The following is an 18,453-nucleotide window of genomic DNA, read 5'->3' on the forward strand; positions in this document are numbered from 1 at the left end:
TAATTAAGTAAAATATGTTAGTACGAAATTTGTAAACAACTCTAAACCCTAAACCCCAACCTAGTTTATGATTCACAATTTTAAAAATAAAATAAAAAATAACAAGTTTAGATATAAAACAAATTATTATTTCAAATAATTAAGTGAAATATGTTGGTACGAAATTTCTAAACCCTGAACTCTGAACTCCAAACCCCAAACTAGTTTATGATTCACAATTGAAAAAATAATAATAATAACAAGTTTAGATATAAAACAAATTATTATTTTAGATTTTAGCATGTTTGATTACATGTAGCATGTTTGATTACATGTTTTAACTTGGTTATAAAGATACTATGTCATAACAGATAAAGAGTGCGGAGTGCATGTAGTTTTATTGATGTAATTGTGTTGTTTCTAACCCAATTTTTTAAATTGGATTTCAATTTTTCTAATTCAATTGAAATCGTTTGAGTGCGTTTGGAATCGTTTGAGTGCATGTCCACGTCGTTTGAGTGTACACTCAAACTACGTGACCAAGTCGTTTGAGTGTATACTCAAACTACATGGACAAGTCGTTTGAGTGTTGAGCACTAACACTCAAACTACGCGGCCATGTCGTTTGAGTATATACTCAAACTACGTGACCACGTCGTTTGAGTGTATACTCAAACTACATGGACAAGTCATTTGAGTGTTAGTGTGAGTAACACTCAAACGACTTGTCCATATCGTTTAAGTATACACTCAAACGACTTGGCCATGTAGTTTGAGTGTAACTCAAACTCAAACTAACACTCAAACGACTTGGCCAAGTCGTTTGAGTATACACACAAACGATATGACCACGTCGTTTGAGTGCACACTCAAACTCATTGATCCGCGTGTTTGATAACGTAGTTTGAGTGTGCACTCAAACGACGTGGTCATATTGTTTGTGTGTATACTCAAACGACTTGGCCAAGTCGTTTGAGTGTAAACAGAGTCGACTCGGAGGGTTCGTTTTGGCGATACCGGTTGAATTGGTTGCTGGGCTTGGGCTTTGATGGCAAATTTGTAATATGGCAAATTTGTAAAATTTCTTTTTTTTTAGGGGTTCTCCAATCCAATTTGATGAGTGCCCTATGGAATCACCTTTCTTTTTTGTATTTATGTGGTTGTGCCCAACATATAGTGTATTTTACCATATTACCCTATAAAAAAACAAAAGTGGAAAAACAATATCAAGAGCTTCGCATCTTCTTACGTTAACTAGCCATTTGGCCCGGCCTATGGCCGGACTTGCTACATAGATAGCTAATGACTCAAAAGCCTAAAGTCTACTTAAATAAATAATATCTGCATCGCATACTTTGTTTGAAGAGTTTATGTTTTCTATTTTTTTTAAGAGATTGCAAGCTCTCAAATCATGATCTAATGCGTGTAATCGTGCATTTTTACAGCTAATGCATCGTGATGGCGAAAAGACAAATCGATGTCAATTTTAAATCTAGATAAATATCATGATATAGGTGATCGATGTCAATTTTAAATCTAGATAAATATCATGATATAGGTGACAATGAATGTTTGTTTGTACACTATATTGTACCATTTGCAATATTGAAGTATTGAGACAAATAATAGTTATCACAACAAAATGTAATTTCTTTAAATTCCAAGTCAATCGATCATTCAGGTTACCTGCTTTGGAGATTGACATTTGCTTCATCAATTCCTTGTACTTAGGACTACTTGTGAAACTGTTATACATGATATTTGAATTCTATAGTCTTCGAAATAGATGCAACTTTAAGAGCTTGTCTTTGAAGTTATTTTCGAGACCGGGTTGGGCTAAGATAAGTCACATTTGCACCACACAAATATTTGCTATTTGAATGTAATTGTAGTTGTGATATTATTCTCTACTCACTTGGAAGGGTATGTTGTTATGAATACCGTCTCATTTATCTATAGGCGTGTCAGAAAATTAGAGTCAGAGGCCGTTTGGTTTTTTAGCCTCTGAATGCAATGTGCTTCTCGTTTATCTGTGGGCGTGTCTGAAATTTAGAGTTAAGGGCCAATTTGGTTTTTTTTAGCTTTTGAATGTTGAAATCTGAATGTGCCCTCTCCTACCTCTAAAAGCCTTTGAATGCAAAGCTCTGAATGTTGTAAACATGTTTGTTTTGTTTATGAAAAAAATGGTCGGGCAGATGGTGATTATTTGAAGTGTAAATTTTCACAAGTTGTGAACTTGTGATGCGTTTGGCATATTTCCAATATTTCGAAATCTTTATATCAATGACCTATTGTATATCAATCATCTTTATGGGTTTTGAGCGCGGGCAATTTAGGAAAATGTATAACATCTTTGCATCCTCAAAACATGTACATCGTCATGTCTCATTAAACTAAAACATATTGACTTAACAATACAGGGAGGTTCAATAATTCTCAATCAATATGAAGAGGCCTCTTTGCGCAAGTCCGCAACCCTTTGTCATCGGTATAATAGCGAATCCACTTCTTCTGCCACATAATTTCTCAGAACGAAGACCATTAGTTTCCAAGTAATGAACTCTAATCCTCACTTAAATGCATGTTACGTAATACTTAGAGCATCTCTAGGTGGCTTTATATTTGGTCGCATCCTTCAAATTTGAAGGAATGCGTCGGAATTTGCCGAAATTCCATCTCTAGGTGATAGTATTTGTGGTCGCATCACCTTTGTTTGTTCAGTATTTTTGTTATAAATTTGGCAATTTGGATGCGGATCGCGGGCGACATTAGTAATGTGGCGCCATTGCAAATGTCGCCCACTTTTTTTTTTTGACTTTGAAGACCGCGCCCGATTAATGCCTTGTCGTAGCGCCACTCCTAATGTCGCGTGGGTTACTTTTGGAATGGTTGTGCGCCACTCTTAATGTCGCGTGGGTTGTTTTGGAATTAGACCACACGCCATTAATGCTTGGCGATGCGGCAATCGGCGATGGGCGACATCCAGGGACGCTTAGGCCAATCTTTAATGGCGGCGTGTGGTGGCCCCTAATCAAATTCGCGGTCGAAATTTGCGACCACCTAGAGTTGGTCGAAATTTGGGACCAGTTTCTGTGGTAGCATTCTTCAAATATGAAGAGTATCCTACCACCACCTAGAGATGCTCTTATGTCCTTACGTATCTCCTTTTATCTGAACTCTAAAGTGAAACACATTAAGCTATTGAGAATAACATATCTGACAGTCTCTGGTGCTTGCATCACCTTGTTGTGGCATATAATTAAGTCTTAATCCATAGTTGAACTTAAGTACCAAACAACCTTTATCATGAGTTGTTCCGTCTAGAAACACGCATGAGTACATACAGTCAAAATTCCTAGATGGAAAAGAAAGTACTATCTACTATCTTATAGAATACCCTAATCGCTGCTAATCAACGCACTCAAGGGCTACGGTAGTGCATCAGTAAACAAATCAAGGTTGCTCATATGAAATATAAAAACAGAAACATGTATCAACTTCAGTGACTTCACAGCACTAATATGATTTTTATAATGCTGTTATAATCATCGTCAACCCAAATTCAAGCTTCGAAATATCATCAAGGTCCCATCATTCAAGATCAGACACAAATGTGTATGAAGGAAGGAGAGGAAAGGTATTTATTGTAATACTTATATAGATATCTTTCTTGGTTAATGAATTGGCAAAATTACTATCAGTAAATCTGACCAGTGAAAGATCTATATCAATTAGGGTATTGTAGTCACTGTAATTCATGATGTACACTTTGATTGTTGCAACAGACCTATGACAGACTTGAATGCTTTTATTGGATATTTAGAGGTTAAGAACTTAAGATGAATAAAGCTTGTCAGATTTAGCATCAGTATGTTGAAAACAGTCCGTTAATTAATAGTTTCTTTTGAGCCTTCCTAGTTTCTACCCTCATAAAAGTATGTGAGAAAAATAAGCTACTAAATGCAAGCAAAAAACGTGGGCATTACTCGTGAAAACGAATTTCACAGAATTCGTTGGAACCACCTCCTCGATCAACAGTTTGAAGAATAAGTACCGTTACAGGTGATAACCTTATTTATATGTTTTGACATCTATGATATATTTGGTTTTGTTAGGGTGCAAACTTTCGTGATCTTAATCTTACCGGTTTAATTATCCATGGTAATAACCAGATTGACTTTGATGCTTCTGTTGAAAGACCTACAGTCTCTTCGGAAAACCTTTGGTAAATACTTTTTGAGTATTTACATTCTTATGTCTCAACTGTGCTTTGATTTCTTACTTTTCCAATCGATATCTTTGTTTTAGGTCCCTGATTATGCAGTTACCTTTAAGGATGGTTTTTCCAAAGAGTGCCGTTTTCTGAGATCTCACGTGCTTTTAACTACTTAAAATCTGTTCTCTAATTTTTTCCTAAGAATGTTCAAGTATGTGCAGGCCTTTCGAGCGCTTGTGGTGGGATGTAATTGTTCCCATTGTAGTCACCCGTGCCGAGCCACATAACCAGGTATAATTTGTGCTGTTAAGGTTATATTTGTTGTATTTATTGTGATTTCTTATATGCATCTGTAATAATAGTCATTGTCAATAGATCATTCTTCATCCAGATCAGGACAGAGTGCTTACAGTCAGAGAAAATGCACGTCTTCAGGGTTTTCCAGATTTTTATCAACTTTGTGGCCCAACTAAAGAAAGGTAGATAATTAATTGTAAACTGGACGTTTGACTGAATGTTTGTGATTGTACTGTTTTCTTTTAGTGTATGCTTTCTTTAGATCTGTAGAAGTTTATGTTATTCTATACAGGTAGTATACTGGCATAGTTCAAAAGCCAGGAATCATGATCATGGAGTTCATTGGCTTTTGGATTTGGTATTTGTTCTTAATGCAATAGATGCTTCATTGAGTCACATTCGATGTGCTTCATTCATGCACGATAGTAGCAACTGCAGTTGTATATGTATAATGATATCTTCCCTGGCTTCGTAGACACCTTTTAGTTTCCTTTCTGCTTGATTCTTTCCTAATTAGTGTTTATCAGGTCGACAAAAAGTAAAAGAACTGTGACTACTGTAAGATACGGAACAACACTCATTTTTTTTCTTTTGAAAATAAAGATATATTTCTATGGTTTGTTACAACTTCTCATATGATCAGTTTAACTCTTCTCCCTCATAGGCGTGTCTAAATTTATTCTATTGGTACTTAGTTGTACACTGATGAAATATTCTCTACTCGTTTGTCTAGTACTTTATCAAGAGGAAAAGAATTCACCTTAGATTAGTTGCTCAGAAATTCCTAGATCTGATCAACACTCTGAACCTACACGTCCTTAAAATATAACTTAGACACCATAGAATTGCCTAAAGTTATTCCTGAATCCTTTTCGTGTCGGCCAGAAAAATAATTAACAGTGTTTAATTCTAGTGTGTAGGCTTTAATACCTGCCTAGCCACCTACCTTGCCACTGTTGAATCCCTAGCTTGGGGATAAATTATTGAACTCTATTCCTTCCAATTATTGGCTCTTTACTGAGAATGGGGAGACTGTGCATGAATCATTTTCAGTAACAAACCCATCATATGCATAGGCATTGGTGAGGCTTCCTTTTCGTCACTCATCAGCAAGTTATCGTGGGCTTCTTTGATGGGTTACATGATAGGCTTCACCTCATGAGATATCAATAGAACAACAAATGATTGTATGTATTGTTGAAAAGATGAAATAGTATAGTCAATGTGTTAGGTTTTTGGTCGTCAAACTTATTTGGTTTGTACTGGTGAATTTTTGATGAAATCCTCTTCAAATATTGGAGTCTAGACGGAGCGGAACTTTTTCTTTTCCTGTTTTTTAGAAGGAAAATTGTTGAGGGTGGAAATAATGAAAGTATAATTATCATAAGTTTGTCTTGCATTGATTTCCAGGAATCATGGTCATGGTATTCATTGGCTTTTGAATTTGGTATCTCTTCTTGATGCATACATTAGATGCTTAATTTAGTCACAGTCGATGTGCTTTATTCCTGCGTGATAGCAGCAACTGCAGTGGTATACTGTTTACTGGATTTATCTGCCTTGGCTTCTAGACACCTTTTTGGATCTGTTTTCTACTTTTCTTTAGTTTATGTTTTCTTTAGACCCGTAGATGTTTATGCTTTTCTATAAAAGCAATGTGAGTGGCATTCTTTATCTGTGTTATTTTCTCGTTGTTTTTAATTAATATATAGTGACACTTGAACAATATACAACCAAATACAATATATTTATCGTTATGTTGTTTTTGCTTCCGAGTACAATCTTACCATAGCTTAATTGCTTCCATTGTTTTATATTGATATTTGATTTATATTTCTTTGAAGGTACACACAATTAGGGAATGCAGCTGCAATCCCAGTTGCACGTGCCCTTAGGATATGCCTTAGGGTTGGCAATCCAAGGCATTGGTGATGATCGACCGCTGTGCACCCTTCCAACTGTTTTCTCAAGCTTCAGTTGATGACAATAATTTTCTTCAGAAGAAGTTGATGAGGTTTCTCCCCTTGAGTGAAGGAAGCTCTTGTAATTGCTACATTTGTACTATGACGAATATTTTATCGTACATCTTTATTAAATAAATCTTGTTAATATTTACTTTTGTTTTCGTTCAATGTTCTTATACTTGTTTTTATTTTTCCATATATATTTATATTATCTATTCCTTCTTGCTATTGCTTGAAATTTATATTATATTCATAGCATTTGATCCTTTATAACCGTGTGGACCATCTGTTTTTGAACTCCTTCAACAACAGCAATTAGAAAAAAAAAAAAAAAAAAAAAAATAAATATCTATACAAATTTAAAATCTCTAGAGACTGGAGCTGGATAACAAATCAGTACATATATATTTTTTTCATTATCGTTGGTTCAATGCGAGTAGCATACATCTGTAAGACCAGATACTAAAACCAGGCACCACGCCAGCAATATGCAAATTGCTTGATAGCCAATTGCATTTGTAATGGGCATGACTGATAAAAAAACATGCAAGGCATCGAAGTCTGATAGAGCAGGCTATTATATTGCACCTGAGGTGTCTACATGAAGAGATACTCAAAGGACTTTCCATATCTTTCAAACTCCAACATGTTGAGAGCAACTTCACAGCTTTGGGAGACAATGGGTTCAGCATCCTTTGCAAACTCCTCAAGATGCTCGACACTTTGGCCATCCGCGAATTGATCCAAGTGCTTCAGCTGCTTCATGTCTAACCATCGGATGCTCACTAACATTCTTAAGTACTCTAGAAAGGGCAGCAGTGGCAGCTTTATTTTGAAGCTGGCCTAAGACATATGCTACCTCATGTCGCAGAAGAGCACTTCTAGCACCTAACGAATCAACTATGGCACTGACAGCTACATCTTCACAACGATTTTGAAGAGCAAAGAGAGCCGCATATCGAGATACATGTCTCTCTCTTCATCCAGAAGAACTTCCCTTAGTTGATCTACAGAAGAACAGCAAGAAGCAGGTGCGGCTGGATCAACAGAAAGAAACGGTGATGCAACCTCTTTTGTTGAATCCTCATTTTGACAAATATTCTTCTGTTGCTATATTCTTTCAAGAGCCAACTCACATGTTTCTCTCACCTCCTGAGCAGGGATCTGACACCAATGTCTTTTCTAGAAGGGGAATATTACCTTCCAAACCAATTGCCCCAAGAGCTTCACTTAAACAACATTCCACTGCACTCCAACAACATAAAAGTATCAGTTAAACCTCAGATTCAGATCATCTCATCAAAACACAAAGCTAATCTTAGAGATATTACCTATAGCTCGGAAGTGACATTTTGACAACAGGTCCCATCCAGTTGCTAGTGGAGGATTCTTGTTGCTCTGCAATCACGAAGGTCAAACCCATAAAATGAAAAGGAGAAATAATAAGGTGTGTGCTGTAGATACTTGCATTTGTCTTATAATTTATTTTAGAGAAACATGGATGTTCTGGACAGTCACAAAAACAAAGCACAAAGCATATTGCTCGGTTTTAGAGCGGTAAATCATTTCAAAACTTTTTGTCTATCAGGTAATACGAATTTTTCAAGCATTGTTGTCAGAGAGAATTAAACTAACTGAAAATACATAGACCAATTGATTGACGGAAGCAGATCCTTTCAGCACACTCACCGGAAACTGGAAGATTGATACTACAAAATTCGACCTCTGCCGAGCCATTAATATTAGTGACTTGAATATTGGTGTGGTGCTTTGTATTAGAAAAAGCAGAACCCACGCCAGCAGAAGCCAAAACTCTTGAAGTAGAGTGATGTTCCATTCTACTTCGAAAGGCGGCCATTTTGAGCCTCTAAATTTATCAGTATTAATGGTCTTTGAAGGAAAATGTATGCGATGTAAAGTATTTATAATAGCAAAATGGCTGGAACACCTACCATACGTTGTACTGACTGGTAACGAATTCCCATCACCTTCCACGTTGTGCATTTTATATTCTCTTGATCGTTTTATACAGATTGCAATAATAATTGCTGCACAGGTCGCCACTAAAGCTACTCCAACAACGGTAAAAGCTATTCCTGCAAGGTTACATTTGAGCAGTTTTGTCTTTAAAAGCACCTCTTCGGTGTGTTCATCCAAATGCTTCAAGTGGACCTATAAAAATGGATGTCAATTAAAAGCATAAAAGGGCAGTTGCATGATATCGTCTTTTTTCTATACATCATGATGAAGGGATCAAAGACTGCTAGATGTCATAAGCAACAAATACTGCAATTAAAGGAAAAAACTCAAATATATTCTGACCTTGTAATCTTGCATAAACTCATAATGCAGAACCGTTTCTGACTCACTGCTGGCAGCCTTCAGGAACTTCTCTAGTCCCTCACGGGTACCATTGTCCACTAACAAAAAAAAAGGTCTTAGTATTGAACTAAAGGTTATGTATTTTTTTAAGGATTCCTGATGATCCGGAGCTTCAACACAACTGAAAACGCTTTGATCATCTCTTAAAGAGATGTACGTACAGATACTACTAAATTGCATATTTACATACTCAGATTTTTCAGTTGAAAGAGACACAGATAAAGAGAATGGTAAAAACTAAAAAAATAATTTTCATTACCATAGTTGGTTCCAAGAACGTACAGTTTTTCCAAGTTTAAATGTTGCTCTACTGCTCTTAATGCTGCAGTCATAAAGAAACCACTCTGCATTAAAATTGTGAAGTTTGTAACACGAAAATTTGAACATACAAAGGAATGTTGAGAACATAACCCATAGCCTTGCACTTGGCACCCTACACCACAGAAGAGAAGCCTCTTTACACCTGCTGCCTGACATTGGAATAAAAGACAAAAAAGGTCATCTTCAAGATGTTAAAATATATCCCACATTATTGAATTGTCACAATAACAGTGTGAACATAAAACCGTAGAAAATAAAGTGCAACCACTAATCACTCATTACCAATATTCTTTACATCACAGAATGACTCTCCATGAATATATATATATATATATATATATATATATATATATATATATATATATATATATATATATATATATATATATATATTGAAGTTCCAGTCACATATTCCTCTTATGTACTCCTTTTGCGAGATCTGATTTCTTATCATTTCTTCGATCTTCGGAAACAACTTTAAGTATATAAAGTAAACCCCATTTGTTCTTAACACTACCAATACCATTTTTGGATGAAAATTTGATGTATAAATCATGGTCCGGTAAAAAAAACATAAAGCAGTTTGTCTGGAAATAAGAATACTGATACAAAGACAATAAACACTTACAGCCTTTTCAATAGACTCCAGCCGTTCCTCAACTTTTGTTTGATGAAGATACCGTAGTGAGTAGCCTGCAACACAATTTCAAGTTCTAAAGGTGAAAAAGGCACCATGGTTATGTCAATGATACAGGTACACTAATATATGGTATCCCCCATATATTTTTTTCCTTTTTCTTGTAGTTCAAAATTACTCAGGTTTCATATGGTTATATCATGGTTTTGACATGGGAGTTGGAATGGAAAAGATGGAAGTAAAAGCAACGAATGACGTTCCAAGTTTGTTATTTATGAAGGCAGCTACAACGGCTTTCTCTCTCTCTCAGAACAAAGTTATTTACTTGGTATCCTTGGACCACTAAAGAACAATGCTCTCGAACAGTACACATCCCATACTTGTTAAAAAAAACTTATGTTCATCGTGAGGGAAAATAGCTGATTCCCCCAATTCCAGAAAAGAAGAAAAACTGACCTGCCCAAGCAGTTAAAACAGAGCCAATAGAAGTTGCAATAGTAAACACCACCTTATGTCTCTCAAAAACATCCTTCATTATAATAATCAAACAAAACCCAAAAATTAATAAAACTCAACAAAGCAATACCCATCTAGAAAATAACAGTATAAAGAAGGTAGTTTTTTTGGAACCGAAAAAGGAAGATGTGAGTATGTAACATACTGGTTCATGCTGAGCATCTATATGTAAAGATTGAATTAAAAAAGAAAGAGGGTTTGAAGAGATGAATTTTACTCAGAAAGAGGCTATTGGGCTATTAGTGTCATATTTTACCATTTGTAAGCATTGTATTGTGATTGCCGTCAACTCTTCCTCCAAAATCGTCGTCCATTTCTGGAAGAATCTCAGCGAAACAGTTTCCTCTCTAACTTCTTCAATTAGTGCCGCCTGTAACTTAATACCTTCAATATTGAAGTTCCAGTCACATATTCCTCTTATTTACTCCCTCAGAAAGCTTATCATGTGCGAGCATATCTTCAACTTTTTTCACCTTCAATAATACTTTCATATTTTCCCCAAGAGTAGTAGAAGGAAGCTTCTTCAAAAGTGCTCGCTGTTGGACTTGCAGTTTCTAAAAAGCATGCTTCAAAGTCATTAACAACACTTCAGAGGAGGATATTCTGAGAAAGGCGTCATCTTGAAAGAGTTTGAAGAGATGATTTTTTTTATTTTTTGAGAGTTCAATTATTTTGGAAGAAGAATAAGAGAGAGAGTTTGAAAGAGACGATTTTTTTTTTTTTTTTTTTGAGAGTTGGGAGTGTTTTGTATAATTGAAAAAGAGTAAAGAGATACGTTTTTACCTATTTTGTTTTACGAACAATCAAATAGGGTGTAGAATTCATTTTTTTAGTTAAAATCGATGTGTGTCACCGAGAAAAAAAAAGGGGCCGACGGTCATTTGGGGAAAGATTCTCAACTACTCAAGATTAATCTATTTTCGGAAATTTCTGAACAATTGAAATAGGGCGTAGAATTCATTTTTTTAGTTAAAATCTGATGTGTCAGTGTGAGAGAAAAAAAGGGGCTGACGTGGGTCACTGGGAGCATTCTCAACTACTCTGTATTAATGGTCTTTGATAACTAAACAAATCTCTCTCTCCCTTTTATTCTCCACGTCATCATCAGACTTGTCACTTATATCCGACGTTGTTTCGATACTCAAAGGACAACGCTCAAAAAGCCGATGGAACTACATTAAAACATTGGTCAACCCAAACGGTTTCACTTCAAAACAAGTTTCCGAAATCACCCTTGGAATAAAAAACAATCCTACATTTTTTCCACTGGTCACAGAAAAACTAACTCTGTAAACACGACCTCGTTTCATACTCCACTGTTATTCACATTCTTGCTAGAGCCCGTCTTAAAACTTCATCACAAACTTTAATGCGAGCTGCCATTTGTGTTTACGACCCGTTGGAGGTATTTGAAACACTTGTTAAGAGTTATAGGTATTGTGACTCAGCTCCATTTGTGTTTGATTTACTTGTTAAAGGTTTGTTTGTTGGGGAATAAGATTGATTGTGCAATTCAGATTGTTAGAATGTTACGTTCTCGGGGTATTTGTATGAATATTACTACTTGTAATATGTTGATTAGGTGTGTTTTTAAGTTGAGAGGTTATGATGCTTGTTTAGTTGTGTATAGAGAAGTTTTTAGAGATAGGATTATGCCCAATTTGCAAACTATGAATACTTTGTTGCTTTGTTTTTATCAAGATGGAATCATGGAAAGGGTTGAAGAGATTTGGGATGAAATGTGCAAACATTCAGTATGTTGTCGCCCGAACGTGTATAGTTATAGTGTTTTACTGGCGGCATTTTGTGACCAAGGAAAGATGGGAGAGGCCATGAGATTATGGGATGAAATGCGGGTTAAGGAAGTCAAGCCAGATGTTATGGCTTATAATACACTTATCAAGGGGTTATGTGAAAACAGAGAAATGGAAAGGGCAGAAGATATTTTTCATCAGATGGAAATGGATCGGATTGAGGCTACTTGTCTCACTTTTGAGCATTTGATTAGAGGATATTGTGAAGCTGGGGATGTTGAATAGGCAATGCTTTTGTACAGGAATATGTGCAGAACGAAAGAGTTTAGGCTTGAGGTTTTTACAGTTGAAGAAGTGATTAGAGCAATGTGTGGTAAGAATAAGGTATTCGATGCTCTGAAGTTTTTTAGGGATGCGGTGAAAGGGCATGGTCTTTGTACTAGTGGAAGAAGCTACGAGTTTCTAATTAGAGGGTTATGTGAGGAGGGTAAGATGGAAGATGCACTGAAGCTGCAGACTGAAATGGTTGGGAAAGGGTTTGAGCCAAGTGTGGAGATATACAACTGTTTCATATCCGGGTACAGTAGACAGGGAAATGAGGAGCTGTCAAGAAATTTGAGAAAGGAAATGGTTGATTTTGGTTTGAAGCAGGAAGGTGATGAACAAGATGAATTGACAAATCAAGCTACGCACCCTTGCCAGTCTGAGTCGCTAGCCCGATAACCAGAGCTGATGCTGGCTGTTTGCTATGGCATGCAATAATTTGGCAAGATGTTGTTTAAGACAACTTAGGTATAATTTCCATCGTAAAGCTCTTTTGCACTTTATTGTATCACCTTAAATTTAAAACAGTAGAAATTTAACCTTCATCATTATACCTCGGGCATTTATGGCCCTGCAAGTTGTGTGCAAGAACATGTTTCTCCCCATTGCGGTTCAGATGTGTTTTAACTTTTCAACCGAAAAATATATCAATTTAGAACCTATACAATACATTTTTACCTCTAATGAGCCGTAAGTTCGCTTGGTTTTCTCAAGCTGCCCAGCTTTAAACTACATTACCTCCTTGCATTCACTGATCTTGCTCTGCATTACCATCTCATGCCATTTTTCTTCATGGCTCTTATCTAACACACTGTTCAACATCTGCAGCAGTTACACTTCTTTGTGCCCAGGGAGTTGAAATTATCAAATGCGGAAATCAGCTCAAAAGCTGGTATACCTAGGCCTTCTTATCTAGAGGAGGAGGATAGTCAGGGCCTTACATGATTTGAGGTATCAATGTGAACTGAACGCAATTTACTTAATGTACCTATTACCTATAAATAGTTCTTATAAAGATCTGTTGAGTAGGAATGATAGATTGGGAGTCTTGCTACCCTTGTGTCAAGTCTAGATGGTATTTCTGCAGTGAAACTGATCAGAGGTTATTGACTTTTGGCTATTGGAAAGACTAGGAGTTTTTCTTTTATAGTCTTTTTATTACGTCCTTTTTTCTCATCTGCAGCTGTATGTCTGGTCCTACCCTTAATTTTCTAAGTTCCTCAATTTGGAAGTCTAAAAATTGTTGTGAAATCTCTGTTTTCATCTGATACACTGCACAAAATAGTTTACACATTATGGGAAACCTAATTACAACTTAGAAGAAGAAAATTTGTCATTGTTTTTTTATCCTTTGTGTATGCGAGTCGGTCGGTTAAACTCATCAATTTTTCTTTATTCCTGGCATATATGGTGTTCCAACATTAGCAGATTAACGAGGAATACTTAGGGACACGTTCTGAGAACTTGTTAGAGGATTAAATAACACAAAACAAAGTATTTATACTAGTGAATATAGTAGAGGACACGAGAAAGAAAATTGTAGAGAGGACTAAATCTCAAGTATGCATCTTCTTTTTCGTGTCACTTTTTTCTATACCGTTGCTCTCCATATCCACTTAATGAAGGCTTACGAAAGGTCGAGTTACAGTGAGGAACCTGTTGAGATTATAGACGAATTTATGTTTGGGATCATGAAATATAAATAATATAAGGCAAGATAGAATTTTAATATATCTCTTTAGAGAACCATTTCTTTTCACTTAGCACTTTACTCAATTGCTTTATGGTTAAGTGATTTGTGTGAACCAATTAATATTAAACGCTTAATAAACGGAATGGAGAGGTGACGAGTTTTCTTTTTCTCACAATGTTTAAATTTTTGTATCTCTTTTTCCTATAAAAGTGGAGACATTAAAAGAAAACAACTTCTCTGAACAATGAGATTAAAGCATTTGTGCGGTTGGAAAACCACTTTATAAAATAAAGCCAATGTTTTGTTAAATTCAAAAACTAAATAACTATGAATTATATGGCACATTACATGGGACATTTATTATGTGGTCCACCTCATGTTTCCACAAAGTCTCGCTTTCTCCTACTTGGGCCATGTGAGACAACTTGCTACTAATTTTACTTTATAAAATCTTTTATAAAAATGACTCTTTATGGGTTTGACAAGAAAATAATTGACGTCCGTGCTATCTTAAAATTTATATATTCTATTCATATTTTTGACATTCATGCTATCTCAAAACTTATATTGCTTTAATATTTTTGACATTAGTGATTCGTGCTATCTCAAAACTTGTATATTCTGTTCATATTTTAAATAATTCGGATGCCATATACCTTTGTGAGTCCGGCGATTGTGTGTCAACAAAGTGTTACACACTTACACAACCTTTTCCATGTACTACAATAGCAACTTCTTGACATGGACCATTCACAAGATGTGTAGACGCATATGAAATTGCTTAAATCACGTTCAACAGTCCAACACCATATCATGTTCACATCCATTCCTCAAGTTGCTAATGTTATAGTACATGGAAGGAACTGTTACGCTTCATTGACTCAATACCGCCTTGACTCACATAACTTGGTTGTTTGACTTTGGCAATATGATGACCGAATTGTATAAATCATGAATTGGTTGTATATGTTTTGAAATCACAATTGGGTGTCAGTAATATCCTTGTCAACCCATGCATCATTTTACAAAACCCTTTTAAAGTTAAAATTACTAGTAAGATGTGTCACATGCGCCAAGTGGGAGAATGTAAGATCTTTGTGGCCAATGTGATGTTCACCATAGATAAATATCTCCACATGCTATGGCCTACTTGATACAAACTAGTTTAGTTTTTGAAACCAACTATACATTGGTTGTGTTTATGAAGTGGTTTTTCAAATTTACACAAGCTTTAATGTCATTGATTAGAGAAGTGGTTTTTCACAGTTAGTGTCTACTTTTATGGAAAAATGAACATACACGAAGGTGACCTTTATGGAGAGATCTGTCCTTTCTCCATTCCCTTTATAAAGTGTGGAAACCCCATTGTTGAACACACATTACTTACACACATAGTTCTTGAGTAGAAGAGCTAAGGGAGAGAAAAGATCTTTTGAAGAGCGTCCTCTTCAAAAAAAAATCTTTTAAAGAGCTTTACTGGTTTTCTATTATTTATTTGCCATGGATGAAATACATTGGCCCTCGCCAAAATTTTATGTGAGTGAAATCAATTACCCAATGTCGTAGATGTAACAGTACTGGATTGTGTGGATTTCTACTCCATCATCGTCCTGTAATCTTAATCTGCACCCTTTAACCTTCTCCATTGATGATTGTAACTGATCACCAATTGGTTTTGAGTTGGATGCTCATAGAGTTTAAGATTCACTTTTCGGATTCTCTTTGCTATTAATATGGATGTTGGCAGGGTTTATTTACTGGCTTCATCTGAGTTTTGATCTGGCTAAAGTAGTTACTTGTTATGTGGTGTTTGCCCGAGTATATTTTGGAAAATGTGGTTAAAGTCTTTCTGCTCTTGTTTTTCGTTTTCTTAGAATATTTTTTCACCTTTGCCTTCTCATCTCTTAGTCAAATTCCATTCGTCAATATTTGTAGCTGTCTTTTTCCTTCTCTTTTTTATTTCTTCTTTTTTTAACCGATTTTAAGACAATAATTAAGGTGATAAAACAAAAATGCTGCAACAGTTATCGTCTTCCTATGTTATGTTAGTCCACATCCGTTTCTGGTAATGGCATTTCAAATTCAAAATATAGACTGACATTCCTTGATAGTGTGTGTGTTTGTATGTATATATTTCCGTGTGTGGAAGTGTTTGGGACTGTGGGTTAAATTTTTGTAATTTTCTTTGGCAGGCACACGTTATTTTCACTGTTGAAGATGCTCATCAGCAATGCCATGTCAAAGGCCAACGACTTGAAGTCTTGAATCCGATCTCCACTTGATGAAACTGTAGGTTTCCCATGATCACTTCATTTGTCTTTCGTGCAGTACTTCAGTATATGGCAAGTGCCAGGGCCACACGACGAAGCAGCCCACCAGCCCCAATCTCGTCTGTAAGAGTTGGCTTCAGTTTTTGTTTTGCTTAGATGCCAAAACCCAGATTTGCCAATGTACAGAAACAACTAGCCATGCGTTTTCTTAGAAGTTGTAGCAAGGTGCTTCTGAAAATGTCGCCACACTGAAACTGGATGTAAATTGCTTTATTATGTGTAGGCTGTGTTAACTACTCTTCTGATGCTTAAGGATGTCTTTGTTCTCCAAATGAATGTGATACCGTGTCTATATTACATTTGTGAATCCACACAAGTTTCGGTTTAAGCTTCAACCACTCATTTATTCCACCCACATTCTTGCATCTCTTTCACTGGAACACAGGGTTACTAGTTTTGGTTATCAAGTTCTGTTCACAAATATCGTTGGATTCTCTAATGAAGCCGTGAAGGCTCATTTTAGTAGTACAATACCAAATAGATGAGCAGTTCATTGTAGAGTTGGTGTTCTATTCTTCGAATTTAATTTTAGCTGGAGTTTATATGGAACTTTTTTATTTTTATTTCACTGGCATAAACCCGTCAGCTACTGGGGTCACGCTTGTGTTCTCCAAATATTGCAAGGCGTTGGGGTTTGTACTTTTGTTCCTTCCAGCCAGTGGCGGACCCAGACATTTTCCTGAGGGTATCTAACATTTCGTTCCTATAATCTACCTACATACAGAAAGGCCAACTTGAACAAGAATTTTTTTTATGTTCAAAAGTCACAATAACTTGGGAGTTTTCTAAACAGGATTAAAATATGTCAGATTTGGAGTCTAAGGCAGTAATGTAAAGTAAGAGAATATCTTTTTTTTTTTTTTTTTTGGTTGGTAAGCGAGGTTGTTTTAGAGGTCCCCTACCCCTTTTCATTAACAAAAGAAGCTTTCAGTTACATCTCTCATACTCTCTTCCTATGGCATCATCATAGGCTATTTTCCTTACATCCTCTGCAAAGGAACTAGGTACAAGTTCGACAAATGTTACATTTGGGCAGTTCGCAATGAGTGCGTCTGCAAGTTGGTTTGTCTCTCCATATATGTGGTTTATGGAGAAGAAAGTGAGGCGACTTTGCATTGCTTCTATGTTTTTTATCAATTTTCTCTTAAAGCTTATAGCTTTCTTGCTCTTATTAAAGCTTATATCATTAAAGCTTATAGCTTTCTTGCTCTTATTGTAGGATACAATATACTATATATGTATCATTTTCTTAGAAGTGAAGGTATTCAACTTTTACCAAAAAAAAAAGGTATTCAAACCCTCAACCCCTCTTGGGTCTGTCCTTGCTTCCAGCACAAATGCCCAAGTATCAAACGTGCTCTATTAGCGCTACAAAGTCTCGTATCTCACAGTGACCCTTTCTTAGTAACAACACTAGAAAAGCAATATGGTGCGTTAATGCATATGAATTGAGAGAACTTCAGTCCTGTGTTGAATCTGATTATATCACCAGCATCTGATAGCAGGCAAATTGTGAAACTAGACGCAAGTCTTAGGGTACGTAAGGATGACATTAATTTGTGTGCTATTACGTATGCGAATCCACACAGGTGCAGGTATGAGCTTCAACGACGTGGTCTCTTTTCTCATATCCTTGGCACCTCGTTTGCTGGCGACACAGGGCTGGTTGAATGTTCACAATACTCAATTGCATGAAATTGGCCCAACCCCAGAATATTCAGGTTAACCGAAATATGAAAACGGTTATAAAAAATATAGTTCCATACTTCTATTTGATGACAATGGGGTGCTTAGATTTCTGTAATCATTCACAAACGACTTTATTGTGCTCTTCGGCTGGACAAAACAATGGAAACTTTTAGAAGGCTTTGCTTATGCATATACAAAAGTAAACATTCACAAGGATGGGAGAAGCCAGAGATTGAAAAGAGATGAAGCAGCTATTAGAAACCACGACAAGAAGGCCATTACAGCCGACAGCTGATATCTATTGCAGAACTTGGAAGGACAGTATGGCCCATCTAATGTCACTAGTAAATC

The 18,453-nt window shown here is 36.1% G+C and overlaps 2 protein-coding genes and 1 long non-coding RNA gene across 7 annotated transcripts; 2 read left to right on the forward strand and 1 right to left on the reverse strand.

The window, feature by feature from the left end:
* The first annotated feature begins 3,264 nt into the window (after positions 1–3,264).
* On the forward strand, positions 3,265–6,607 carry LOC147507545 (DNA (cytosine-5)-methyltransferase 3-like). Of its 3 annotated transcripts, XR_015217699.1 has the most exons (6): positions 3,449–3,616; positions 3,898–4,041; positions 4,152–4,204; positions 4,288–4,486; positions 4,571–4,674; positions 6,337–6,607. XR_015217699.1 is itself a non-coding variant. In XM_086600249.1 (4 exons), the coding sequence occupies exons 1-4, from the start codon at positions 3,591–3,593 to the stop codon at positions 6,422–6,424; spliced, it is 288 nt and encodes a 95-aa protein (XP_086456375.1). In that variant the 5' UTR covers positions 3,265–3,590; the 3' UTR covers positions 6,425–6,607. The 3 variants fall into 3 exon arrangements, 1 of the variants encoding a protein (XP_086456375.1); XR_015217700.1 differs by lacking the exon at positions 3,898–4,041 and having other exon boundaries at positions 3,265–3,616; positions 4,095–4,204; XM_086600249.1 differs by lacking the exons at positions 3,898–4,041; positions 4,152–4,204 and having other exon boundaries at positions 3,265–3,616; positions 4,417–4,486.
* Positions 6,608–6,838: 231 nt separating this feature from the next.
* LOC147507546 (uncharacterized) lies at positions 6,839–11,064 on the reverse strand. Of its 3 annotated transcripts, XR_015217698.1 has the most exons (9): positions 10,569–11,064; positions 10,253–10,325; positions 9,788–9,852; positions 9,098–9,308; positions 8,779–8,876; positions 8,409–8,628; positions 7,788–7,854; positions 7,593–7,701; positions 6,839–7,493 (listed from the first exon to the last, which is right to left on the reverse strand). XR_015217698.1 is itself a non-coding variant. In XM_086600247.1 (8 exons), the coding sequence occupies exons 1-8, from the start codon at positions 10,569–10,571 to the stop codon at positions 7,683–7,685; spliced, it is 756 nt and encodes a 251-aa protein (XP_086456373.1). In that variant the 5' UTR covers positions 10,572–11,064; the 3' UTR covers positions 6,839–7,682. The 3 variants fall into 3 exon arrangements, 2 of the variants coding, with proteins under 2 accessions (XP_086456373.1, XP_086456374.1); XM_086600247.1 differs by having other exon boundaries at positions 6,839–7,701; XM_086600248.1 differs by lacking the exon at positions 10,253–10,325 and having other exon boundaries at positions 6,839–7,701; positions 10,569–11,063.
* A 733-nt stretch (positions 11,065–11,797) lies between these two features.
* LOC147507547 (uncharacterized) lies at positions 11,798–16,766 on the forward strand. The gene is made up of 3 exons (XR_015216203.1): positions 11,798–12,858; positions 13,219–13,341; positions 16,276–16,766. It is a non-coding gene; the product is annotated as an uncharacterized LOC147507547 (long non-coding RNA).
* Positions 16,767–18,453: the final 1,687 nt, after the last annotated feature.

Source organism: Coptis chinensis, chromosome 3 (genome assembly GCF_015680905.1).
Source record: "Coptis chinensis isolate HL-2020 chromosome 3, ASM1568090v1, whole genome shotgun sequence".
NCBI classification, from domain to species: domain Eukaryota; kingdom Viridiplantae; phylum Streptophyta; class Magnoliopsida; order Ranunculales; family Ranunculaceae; genus Coptis; species Coptis chinensis.

Bases quoted from the DNA above. Each gene is read 5' to 3' on its own strand.
- LOC147507545 (XM_086600249.1), top strand. From the start codon at position 3,591: ATGTGTATGAAGGAAGGAGAGGAAAG. The intron at 4,487-4,570 runs GTATAATTTGTG...CATTGTCAATAG, and splicing joins GTGCCGAGCCACATAACCAG to ATCATTCTTCATCCAGATCA. The intron at 4,675-6,336 runs GTAGATAATTAA...ATTTCTTTGAAG, and splicing joins TGTGGCCCAACTAAAGAAAG to GTACACACAATTAGGGAATG.
- LOC147507546 (XM_086600247.1), bottom strand. The intron at 9,853-10,252 runs GTCAGTTTTTCT...ATTGTGTTGCAG, and splicing joins TGTTTTAACTGCTTGGGCAG to GCTACTCACTACGGTATCTT. The intron at 8,629-8,778 runs GTCAGAATATAT...CCATTTTTATAG, and splicing joins AGTTTATGCAAGATTACAAG to GTCCACTTGAAGCATTTGGA.